The 12,755-nt window shown below is 34.9% G+C and overlaps 1 protein-coding gene across 1 annotated transcript in view; it reads left to right on the top strand.

Moving 5' to 3' along the window:
- BTAF1 (B-TFIID TATA-box binding protein associated factor 1) overlaps positions 1–12,755 on the top strand; it is a 90,141-nt gene that overhangs the window by 12,981 nt on the left and 64,405 nt on the right. Inside the window, exons 3-5 of the mRNA XM_024739534.1 lie at positions 2,780–2,894; positions 4,824–4,970; positions 11,132–11,295. Of these exons, the coding sequence (XP_024595302.1) occupies positions 2,780–2,894; positions 4,824–4,970; positions 11,132–11,295 (426 nt within the window). The remainder of the gene's footprint in view (positions 1–2,779; positions 2,895–4,823; positions 4,971–11,131; positions 11,296–12,755) is intronic.

Raw genomic sequence — 12,755 nt, 5'->3', positions numbered from 1 at the left:
GACTGTATGATAGTAAGCAGCAAATTCCATGTATTTAATTCTCTGGCATGCAAAGTAAAAACAGGAGTGCTTTTTATCTGTGTTTAGAGGGGTGGGAGCGGTGGATAGAGGATAAGGTGGGAAGCACTATGATAGCCCAGATATTGGAAGACTCAATATATCCCTGTTCCCACCAGTCTTATCTCATCCTTTCATTCTGATTTGTCCCTCCCTGCTTCCTATGAGTAGGAGTTCTAAGCCCTTTGTCATCATACACAAACTTGCACTCTGTTGTTCCTATCATAGAGGCTAACAGCGATTCTCATTCCAATGCACTCCCCACTTAGATACTATCAGAACTTTCTAACCAAGATGTCGATGAAGAGGTGGTGATTTGACATCTACAGGCTCCATATTCTCAGAATGGAGAAGGGTGTGTATGAGGCAATACCATACTCATGTGAATGGGGATAGAGAGGTATACCCATTTTTTCTCATCCCAAGGGAAGAGATGGAGGACTGAATGAGCTGAAACTGGAAACAATGAACAAGACTAACTTGTGCTGAACTGAGAAAAGGTTTCTTCTCAACTTCTTAATCTTCTTAACTCAGACCCCACCATATGGCTGCCATCAAGTTATTCCAAAAGAGGCAAAGTTTGTTTTTAGCACCTTCTGACCTCCTATGCCCTCTCTGCCCTCGTGTTTTCCTATTGCCTTTGGTTTTATTTTTTTAAAAACAGCTTTATCGAAATATAATTTACATACCGTACAATTCACCCAGATAAAGTGTACAATTCAGTGATTTTTAGCATATTCACAGATATGTGCAACCGTCACTACAATCTAATTTTAAAACATTTCTATCACCCCTAAAAGAAACTTCATGCCTGTTACCAGTCACTCTCCATCACTCCCCCTCCCATAGCCAGTCCTAGGCAACCCCTAATCTACCCTCTGTCTATAGATTTGCTTATTTTGAACATTGTATATAAATGTGTGACCTTTTGTGATTGGTTTTTTCACTTAGAGTATTATTTTTAGGGTTCATTCATATTGTAGCATGTTTTGTTTATCATTCTTTTTTATCGCCAAATATTGTTCCATTGTATGGATATGGATAATGCTGTATAGATATAGCACATTTTATTTATCTCTTCATCAGTTGATGGACATTTTGGTTGTTTCCACTTTTTGGCCTGTTATGAATAAAGCTGCTATGAAAATTTGTGTGCAAGTTTTTGTGTGGATGTATGTTTTCATACATGGGTGTATACCAGAGAGCAGAATTGCTGGGTCATATGGTAACTGTGTTTATTTAACTTTATGAGGAACTGCCAGACTGCTTTCCAAACTGGCTCCACCATATTACATTGCCAACAGCATGTATGAGAGGTTGGATTTCTCCACATACTTGTCAACACTTAACTGTTAACTGACTTTGTTTATATCTGTACCAGTGAGTATGAAGTGATATTGTAGTTTTGATTTGCATTTTCCTGATGACTAATGATGTTGAACATCTTTTCATTTTTTTATTGACCATTTCTATATCTTCTTTGGAGACCTGTCCAGATCCTTTGCCCATTTTTAAGTGGGATATTTGTTCTTTTATTAATGAGGTGTAGGAGTTCTTTATATATTTTAGATACAAGCCCCTTATCAGGTATGGGGTTTGCAAATATGTTCTTCTAGTCTGTGGGTTGTCTTTTCACTTTCTTGATGGTATCCTTTGAAGCACAAAAGTTATTAATTTCAATGAGGCCAAATTTATCTTTTTTTTCTTTTTTTAAATACATCACTTGTGTGCTCTTGAGATCATATCTAAGAAACCTTTGCCTAACCCAAGTTTACAAAGGTTGATCCCCATGTTTTCTTCTAACAGTTTTATAGTTTTAGCTCTTGTTTTTAGGCTTCTGGCCTATTTTGAGTTAGTTTTTGTGTCTGGTGTGAGGTAGGGATTTTAAGTCATTATTTTGTTGCTCTAGTACCATTTGCTGAAAAAAAACCTTTTTTCCCATTGAATTGTCTTGGCACTGTTGTTGAAATCTGTTGACCATAGACACATAGTATTATTTTTGGACTCTAAATTCTATTCCATTGATCTATGTATCTGTTCTTCTGCCAGTACAATGCGATCTTGATTATTGTTGCTTTGTAGTAAGTTTTGAAATCAAGAAGTGTGAGGCTGCCAACTTTATTATTCTTTTTCAAGATTCTTTCGGTGATTATGGGTCCCTTACATTTCCATACATTTTAGGATTAACTTGTCAATTTCTGAAAAAAAGCCAGCTGGGATTTTGATAGGAATTGTGTTGAGTCTGTATTCAATTTAGGGGGTATTATACTATCTTAACGATATTAAGTCTTCCAATCCATGAACATGAGGTGTTTATTTAGGTCTTATTTAATTTCTTTCAGTAGTATTTTGAATTTTTTGTAGTCTTCAATATACAAGTCTTGTACTTTTTTTGTTAAATTTATTAAGTATTTTATACTTTTTGATACTATTATAAATGAGATTATTTTCTTAATTTCATTTTCAGATTGTTGAAAGTGTACAGAAATACAGCTGATTTTTGTATATTGATGTTACATCTTGCTCTCTTGCTGAACTCATCTTTTCTACTAGTTTTATAACTCTTGTATTAAGTAATGGGACTTAATGAATAATATGCACTTTGCTTTTTAGTATGTTAAAAACTATGCTATTTTTAAAATGCACTTAAGCATTCTGTTTTGGCCACTTTGAACAAACAATATTTTTTGTTATATAACTATTTAATTTTTAATTTTTTAAGGTGTTGATATATTTAAGGAGTACAAATTGGGATACTCGGATTGCAGCAGGACAAGCTGTTGAAGCTATAGTGAAAAATGTACCTGAATGGAATCCAATGCCAAGAACCAAACAAGGTGCTTTTAAGTGGAAAAGTAGTTTGCAATAAAAACTACACATTTTATGTTTTAGTAATTTCACTTTTAAGGACTTAATTTTCATGCTTTTTAGGTGCAGTCTTGTCAGGAAATAATAATGAATACTGTGATTTTTCACCATGTTTTAAAAAACATACTAGACAAACAATGTTTTCTCATATATGTTTTATTTATTTTTCTTTATTTTTTAAATTAATTTTTATTGGAGTATAGTTGCATTATCTCACATATATTTTAAATTATTCTACAGTATGCTTGATTTAGAGATTATTACTTCCCTCAAGGATTAATGTTCTAAAAAAAGAAATCAATACAATGTAAATATTTGAAGCAGTCTATTTATTCTTGTTGCTGGGAAAATAGTGTAATTGTTTACTAAATTTAAGCACGATTATGTGTGGATATTTGGAGGTTTTTTTTTTTTTTTTTTTTGCGGTACGCGGGCCTGTCACTGCTGTGGCCTCTCCCGTTGCGGAGCAAAGGCTCCAGACGCGCAGGCTCAGCGGCCATGGCTCACGGGCCCAGCCGCTCCGCGGCACGTGGGATCCTCCCGGACCGGGGCCTGAACCCGTGTCCCCTGCATCGGCAGGCGGACTCTCAACCACTGCGCCACCAGGGAAGCCCTATGTGTCTTTTAGATGTCTTTTAGTGGAAATTACTTGTTTTCTGACTGCCTATTATATATGACATTTAAAAATGAACGTATGCTTTTACAAATTGATAAAGGTATACATTTTAATTAAGTGAGAATTTAATATGGTGCAAATGCATTTCGTTTTCAAGTCACTTTGATAACATGACTTTTATCATATGTCTTAGCTCGTCTAAAATTTTTGCTTTAATTTGCCTCACCTATTATTTTGAGGGATTGTGTTAATTTGTCTTCTCTCATCAAAAGAAATATGTAACCAGAAGAAGTTATAACTTGTTTTAGAAAACAACCTTTTCCATTCCAGCCTATTACTCAAATTCTTTTCAAAACACATTTAAAAAAAAAATTTTTTTTTTGTCCTTGCTGCGCGGCTTGTGGGCTCTTAGTTCCCTGACCAGGGATTGAATTCACAACTCCTGCAGTGAAAGTGTGGAATCCTACCCACTGGACCACCAGAGAATCCCCAAAAAAACTTTAAAGTAGTTACAGTAGCATTAAAATATATAGTAAGGTTACTTGTTATCATTAGAAAACTTTAAGATATTCATAGCAGTTCCCTTTCACTTTAGCAATTATACTTTAGGTTACAGATGAATTATATGCAAATGCCAGTTAAACAAACTATTAAGTCAGTGAACAATTACAGTACATTTAAAAATTTACAATGGCATAACCTTTTTGGGGGAATACGGAACATTTTATAGATAGTTTTAGACCCCAGATGGATATTTAATTTTAGCGATTTGCCAGGAGATTGTAATTTGCTTTATATTATGAGAAAAGAGTCCTATTGATTGAGTACTTCCTTTACATCCTAGATATTCCTCAGGTATAGGGAATGATGATGCTCACTAGTTTTATTTATGAATATATTCTATGAATATGTTTATTTTCCAATTTATCACTATGATAAACTACCTTGGTATTTTTTAACTGTTTAACAGAGAGCACGATTTTTAACATACGTATTTCAACATGGGGATGCATTTCTTCATATGACATTGTGCTTTCATAGTCAAAAAGTTATACACACACCCACTGACATTCTGATACTTTGTAGTAAGGGAGCCACCTACTAAATAATTTTTTCATAAATAAGAGTTGATCATAAGTAAATTCACAGTAGCTTTTCTACTTCTTCCACATTTTACTTTTCTTAAAATACCCTCCCCCCTGCCCCCCTGAAGTGATGCTATTTTCTTTCGTTCTATACTTTGGCTATATAATCAAATTAAATGTTTTTAAACCTCATCTAGAAACTACTTCAGAAGGTGCTATGGAAGATTCATCTACTACAGATCGATTGAATTTTGACAGATTTGATATATGTAGATTATTACAACATGGGGCATCACTTTTGGGATCTGCTGGTGCAGAATTTGAAGTACAAGATGAAAAATCAGGTATGTAGTAGTAGTCCTACAGAAAAAAGTCTGAAATGCGTACATTCAGACCAGTTTGTTACTTGGCGTGCTATGTTACCAGTCATGCAAAATCTAATAGATGTCATGAAATGCAAATTCACTGAAGTTTTCAGTTTGAGGTGTGGGGCATGCAGGTGGGGAAGGTAACCAGAAGCACTTTGTCTAAAGCTACTATAGGAATATTTTTCTTCCCTTAGTTGAATATGTACTATATATATATATATATATATATATATATATATATATATATATATATATATATATATATATATATATATATATATATATATATATATATATATACACCATTAATAGATACATATTAATATTTCAGTATTTCAATATAGAAATTGTAAAGTGGTACCCAAGAGCTTCAGTTGAATAGATTTTAAAAGCCAGGATTAGTACAGATTGTGGTAATGTTTTCATAGTTCTGGAAATTTAAGAGGCTATGATAGTTTCCTTTTTATCATATGTTTTAAACATTTAAATAATTGGATCTACTTTGATGACCAAAGCAAAAACTAAAAATGAAAAATAAGTCTTAGATAGGTAATTGTCCCATTATCTTTAAACTTACAGAATCCATCTGGATATAAATAAATGTTTTGGCCATTCAAGATTGATGCCTTGAGTGGAAAAAACCTTGATGTTTTTAATGGATTTCTGTAAGTAAATAAGTTGCTTTTTTGACTAAAACCAAAACAGAACAGTGTTTTGTTTTGTTGCTAATTTATCATTAGTCAAAGCATATCTGTCTAAGTTAATGAAGTGATCTTCAATTTGTTCATTTAAAAAAATGTCAAATACCCATTTCTTCTTTCCTAATATACTTTGTATTGAAAGATCTAGTGTAATTATTTATGGAGAGAATTAAGAGGAGAATTTGCTTAAGTTCCAGAAAAGCGTAGTTTTTTTTTTTTAATAAGGGAGGTAGAAGTCTTCAGAAACTTTCCAATTTGAAAAAGTTATCTCTAAGTTTACCAATTAGTAAGTTTACTAATCTTACTAGTGTACCCATGGACATCGTGAGAGATCATTGGCCCTTATCTAAGGATAAAAGTCAGTGTCACTTTTGTCACTTAAAAAAAAATACGTGTTTGGGTCGTATCTTAAAGATTCTGATTTAATACATCTGTGGAGAGTTTTGGGAAATTGTATATTAGAAGAAAAAGCTCCACAGGTGACTGATATGTAAGCAGGATTGGGAACCCCAATTTTCTTGGAATTCAGTTTTTAATGCTGATAAGTCCTAGCATGCTGAAGAGCGCTCATTAAAACCCTCTAATTAGGTTTTCTTTAAATATCTGCTCATCTATGTTGGTCTCTACATATTTATAAATTACACATATATGATTTGCATAGGTGCCAGTCTGAGTTTCCTTTGCAGTTGGTTATTTTCCCCAATAGTACTTTTCCTGGAATGAGAGGACCAATTTTAGGCTCTTTGTAAGTGTACTAAACTTATAATCCAGCAGCCTTTGTTTTGGATGCCTAGTGTTTTTCCCTCTGGGTAGAGTAGCCTTAAATTTTTTTTTTTTAATGTAGCTTTAGAGAGGTATAATTCACATACGATAGAAATTCCCATCTTAAAAGTGTCCAATTCAGTGGCTTTTAGTAGATTCTCAATTGTGTATAGTTAATTTTAGAACATTGTCTCAAGAAGAAACCCTGTATCCTTTAGCAACCACCCTCCTATCCCCCTACATCCTTCCCTTCTCTTCCCATCCCTAAGGACCATTAATTTACTTCCTGTAGCTATAGATTTGCCTACTATGGACATTTCATATAAATTGAATCATATAATATGTAGTCTTTTGTGACTGGCTTCTTTTTACTTAGCAGAATATTTCCAAGATCTATCCATATTGTAGTATATATATTAGTACTGCTTTCATTTTTTTTCGTAAGTAGTAGTTACTTACTTACTAAGTAGGGTGTATCAGTTTTTAAATTGTGATAGAATATAGATAACATAAAATTTACCATCTTAATCATTTTTAATTGTACAGTTCAGTAGTATTAAGTACATTCATATTGTTGTACAGCCAATCTCCAGAACTCTTTTCGTCTTGCAAAACCGAAACTTTATACCCATTAAACAGCAATTCCATTCCTTTTTCCCCTCACTCCCTGGCAACCACTGTTTTACTTTCTGTCTCTGAATTTGACTACTCGAGGTACTTCATATACATGAAATCATACAATATTTGTCCTTTCGTGACCGACTTATTTCACTTAACATAATCTTTCATGTTCATCTATGTTGTTGTATGTGTCAGAATTTCCTTCTGTTTTAGGGCTGAATAATATTCCAGTGTATGTTTATACCACACTTTGTTTATCCATCCATCCATCAGTGGACACTTGGGTTGCTTCTGCCTTTTGCTTGTTGTGAATAATGCTACTGTGTATGTGGGGGTACAAATATCTGTTTGAATTCCTGTGTCCAGTTCTTTTGGATTTATGCCAAGAATTGGAATTATAGGGTCATATGGTAATTCTGTTTTTGATTTTTTTTTTTTAGAACTGCCATACTGGCAGTTCCATGGTGGCTGTTCGATTTTACATTCCCATCAACAATCTATGAGGTTTCCATCTTCTCCACATAACCTTGTCAACGCTTGTTATTTTCTGGCTGAATAACATTCCATTGTATGAATATCACATTTTGTTTATTCATTCATAGGCTGAAGACATTTGGGTTGTTTCCACTTTTTTGGCTATTATGTATAATGCTGCCAATAAATGTTTATGTACAGATTTTTGTGTGGGTGTATGTTTTCATTTCTCCTATTGTAGATACATAAGAGTGGACTTGGTGGGTCATATGGTAACTATGTTTTGCCATTCGAGGAACTGCCAGACTGTTCTCCAAACTGGCTTCACCATTTCACATTCCTCTAGGAGGATACAAGGATTCCGATCTCTCCACATCCTTGCCAACGCTTGCTTGTTATTAACTGACTTTGACTATATCCATACCAGTGACTGTGAAGTGATATCTCATTGTAGTTTTGATTTGCATTTTTCTGATGACTAATGATGTTGAACATATTTTCATGTGTTTATTGACCATTTCTGTATCTTCTTTGGAGACCTGTCTATTCAGGTCCTTTGCCCATTTTTAAGTGGGATATTTGTTCTTTTATTAATGAGATATAAGAGGTCTTTATATATTCTTTGTACAAACCTCTTATCTGATATGTGATTTACAAATATTTCCTCCTATTCTGTGCATCTTTTCACTTTCCTGATGGTAACCTTTGAAGCATAAACGTTTTTAAGAAGTCCAATTTATCTTTTTCTTTTGTTTCTCGAGCTTTTTGATGTCATATGTAAGAAGCTATTGCCAAATCTAGGGTCATTTACCCCTGTGTTTTCTCTAAGAGTTTTATAGCTTTAACTCTTACTCTCAGGTATTTGATCTGTTTTGAGTTCATTTTTGTATGTTGTGAGGTTAAGGATCCAACATCATTCTTTACATGTGGCTATCCTGTTGTCTCAACACCATTTGTTGAAAAGATTCTTCTTTCCCCACTGAATTTTCTTTGCACCCTTCATGAAAACCAGTTGGTGGCAGACATATAGTTTTATTACTGGACTCTCAGTTCTATTCAATTGATGTCTTTCTTTAAGCCAGTACCTCTTTGTCTTAATCACCATTGCTTTCTGGTAATTTTTAAAATCAAGAAGGAGGGTGGGAGGGAGGGAGACGCAAGAGGGAAGAGATATGGGGATATACGTATATGTATAGCTGATTCACTTTGTTATAAAGCAGAAACTAACTGACTAAATAAATAAAAATTAAAAAAATTAAAAAATAAAATCAAGAAGTATGAGCCTTCAACTTTGTTGTTCTTTTTCAGGATTATTTTGGATATTCTCCGTCTCTTACATTTCTGTATGAATTATAGGATCAGTTTGTCAGTGTCTGCAAAAAGCCAGCTGATATTTTGATAGGAATTGTTTTGAATCAGTATATCAATTTGAGAAGTATTACTGTCTTACTATGAGGTATTATGATCCGTGAACATGGAATGTTTTTCCATTTGTTTAGATCTTTAATTTTTTTCACTAGTATTTTGTAATTTTCAGAATATAAGTTTTAAGTTTTACTTTTGATGTTATTAGAATTATTTTCTTAATTTTATATTCAAGTTGTTTGTTTCTTTAAATCGTTTTTTCCCCTCCCTGTTCTTTTTTTTTTTTTTTTAAGAAGATGTTGGGGGTAGGAGTTTATTAATTTATTTATTTATTTTGCTGTGTTGGGTCTTCGTTTCTGTGCGAGGGCTTTCTCTAGTTGTGGCAAGCGGGGGCCACTCTTCATCGTGGTGCGCGGGCCTCTCACTTTCACGGCCTCTCTTGTTGCGGGGCACAGGCTCCAGACGCACAGGCTCAGTAGTTGTGGCTCACGGGCCTAGTTGCTCTGCGGCATGTGGGATCCTCCCAGACCAGGGCTTGAACCCGTGTCCCCTGCATTAGCAGGCAGATTCTCAACCACTGTGCCACCAGGGAAGCCCCACCCCTCCCTTTCTTTAGATGAGGGAACTTTGTATAGCTTTATCTTTGAATTCACTTATAAAACTATTATAATTTACTCTTTTCAAGTGTATGATTCTATTTTTTTTAATAGTTTCTGTTTCTCTAATGAGGTATTCTATCTTTTCATCATTGTGACAATATCCTCCTTTACATTTAGCATTGTTATATTAGCTGCTTAAAAAATCTTGTCTTCTACTTCCAACATCTGGGTCATCTCAGTGTTGATCTCCATTAATTGTTTTCCTTTTGGGAATGGGTTACATTTTCTTGATTCTTTGTATGTCAGTTAATTTTGGATTGTATTCCTCACATTATAAATGTTTATACCGCAGGCTGGATTCTGTTATATTCTTCCAAAGAATGTTTTGATTTGTTTGGTTTAGTTAGTTGTTTTTGCTTACTTGTTTTAATAAGCATTTAATTTGGTGAAACTCAAACTCATTCTCCTTTGTACTGGGCAACAACTCAAATCCCAATTCAATTTTTAGCTTTAGTTGGACTGTTTGGAGTCTGCCCTGTGCATGCATAGTTCAGAGGTCAGCCAGAGATTTGGCTGAGTTCACAGAATTTGGGCTTTGTCTCTGGTTCTCTCCGTTCTGGGTTTTTTCTCTCTACCTTCCAGTGGCTATAGTGATCTCTGACTCTCCTCTAATTCTGCAACAGACAGACTGGGTTTTTACACAACTTTTAAATGTAGGGTGTGGCTGCCCTACATACCACGGACTGGGTCTACCTTTAGGCTAAAAACGTTCAAAAATGGGAAACTCACCTAATGTCGTGTCCTTCTTCCAGGTATTGATAACTCCTCCAAGTATATGCCTACTTTTGATCTCTTTCCAGTGCCTTCAGGTGGTTGTTTATTACATTTTAGCTAGAATTTGTTATCTGTGGAGTAGTCCAATAAGAACTTAATCAGCTATTATTGGAAGTTAATCATTATAGAACCATCTCTTGCAACTTAGCTAGTTTAAGCCCAAATTTTTATTTTTAAAATAATACCTTTTGATCTGTTTTCCACTGAAATATTGAGGGATATTTCTTGGGACATTCAAAATCTACTTTTATGCCTTTGTCTTTGTTTTTTGGGCTATCAGGACTGTGTCATCTCAGAATACATAAAGGCCACACTTGGAATAAGCATGTATTTGTTGAGATCTTTTTCTGTAAAATAAAATCTAGATTTGTTTTTTTTAAAGCCTGGTTAGAGCTCTCAGAGAATGTATGAGATTAGCTATAAAATAATAAGATTGGTTTATTTTCATAGGAATAGATCTCATTATATATGTACTTTATAATTGACAGTAGGGCAATGGGGTAATCTCAGTGAATTTTTGTTAGCTAGATTGTTTTGTTAGCTAGAACACTGTTTTCCAAGATCCAGTAAAATATTTACTCTATTAGGTAATAAAGTTTATGACATGTTCAGAGATTGTGAGTGTGGTTTGTTTTATTATCAAGAGAGGTAGTCTAATGGTTAAATTTTTTTTTTTTTTTTTTGGTTAAATTTTTAAAAAAATTTTAATCGAGTCTGATCTTCACGTATTAGAAAACTGCTTAACTGATTTGAAGAAAATGTATTTCTTCTTTGTTTAAAGGTGAAGTGGATCCTAAAGAGAGGATAGCACGCCAACGAAAACTATTACAGAAGAAACTTGGCCTTAATATGGGAGAAGCTATTGGAATGAGCACTGAAGAACTCTTTAATGATGAAGATTTGGATTATACCCCAACTTCAGCAGCCCTTGTAAACAAACAACCTGTAGGTAAAACCTCTGGTTGGTTGATTGCAAGTAATAATACAGGGGGTTTGCTTTATTTTGCTATGCAATTGGAATTTTTAAAAATGCGTTTTTTAATTCTACTCATTGTTGCTTAGCATCAACATAATTTAGTGTCTTCGTAAGTTGGATTTCTAGTGATAGATTCTAAGGAGACAGAAGTTGCCACCTACCGCATAGACATTGGACTATTAGATAAAAGGTATGGTACATCTTTTAGGAGACACTGGTGTTGAAAAATCCTAGTTGCATCAATTGCTCTTTCTTTGTTCTTCAATGAAGCAAAAAAAAATATTTCAGGGTGGGAGATAGTAAGGGCTATCATAGTCAGATATGATGATACTAGAAATCTTTACAGCTATGGTTCTTTTATTTGAGAAAGTAACAAACATGGTGAAAACTTTCAAACAATGCAAAAGGGCACACAATAGGAAGCAACCCTTTTTACGTTACTTGTGCATTTTTCCTGAAATTTTCTCTGTATACATAAGTTCTTTTAAGCCATGTCCACCTTTTCTCACTTCATATGGCTTCATATATCAGTATATACAGATTGATCACATTCTTTTTTTTTTTTTTTTTTTTTGCGGTACGTGGGCCTCTCACTGCTGTGGCCTCTCCCGCCGCGGAGCACAGGCTCCGGAAGCACAGGCCCAGCGGCCATGGCTCACGGGCCCAGCCGCTCCGCGGCACGTGGGATCTTCCCGGACCGGGGCACGAACCCGCATCCCCTGCATCGACAGGCGGACTCTCAACCACAGCGCCACCAGGGAAGCCCCACATTCTTTTTTGACAGCTTCATGCTGTTTATATGGCTGTACCATAATTCTGCTCTGTATTTTTCCTGTTCCTCTGTTTTTCCAATTCCCAGTGGATGCCTGTATGCTTCTTTTTTTTATACCATAGACTCTTTTTAAGCTCCAGTAAAAGCTGTGGCTCTCTCCTCAGAAAAATTCACATACATTTGAGATATTACCTTTCAGGGAGTTTAGTGCTCTTTTCTCCTGCCCCTGCAATACCCTTTTAAGGATCTGTGGGTCCCATTAAGAATTCCTGCTTTACATGAAACCCATATCTTCTCATTCCCTTGGCCTTTCCCTTTGCTTAAGAGGAGAAGGGTTCTATTTGCCTTTATACCAGTTGCCCTCTAAACCATTAGAATTTATAAACTAAATTTTTTGGCATTGAGGGGTATGTGATGATGATGGAACTTTTGCCAACAAGGGGGTAAAAAAGGCAGATTCTGGAGGGAAAAAGAAAGAGTACAGAGGCAGAAAATATAATAACAACCAGGAAGGAATAGAAAGAAATGGGGTACAAAGGGATGCATAAGATGTAAGTAAATAATAAAGAAGACAGGACTTCTCTGGTGGTGCAGTGGTTAGGAATCTGCCTGCCAATGCAGGGGACACGGGTTTGAGCCCTGGTCTGGGAAGATCCC

This window comes from Neophocaena asiaeorientalis, unplaced genomic scaffold (genome assembly GCF_003031525.2).
Source record: "Neophocaena asiaeorientalis asiaeorientalis breed wild unplaced genomic scaffold, Neophocaena_asiaeorientalis_V1.1 scaffold597, whole genome shotgun sequence".
In the NCBI taxonomy this organism is placed as follows: domain Eukaryota; kingdom Metazoa; phylum Chordata; class Mammalia; order Artiodactyla; family Phocoenidae; genus Neophocaena; species Neophocaena asiaeorientalis.
This window is presented reverse-complemented; position numbering and strand designations above follow the sequence as displayed.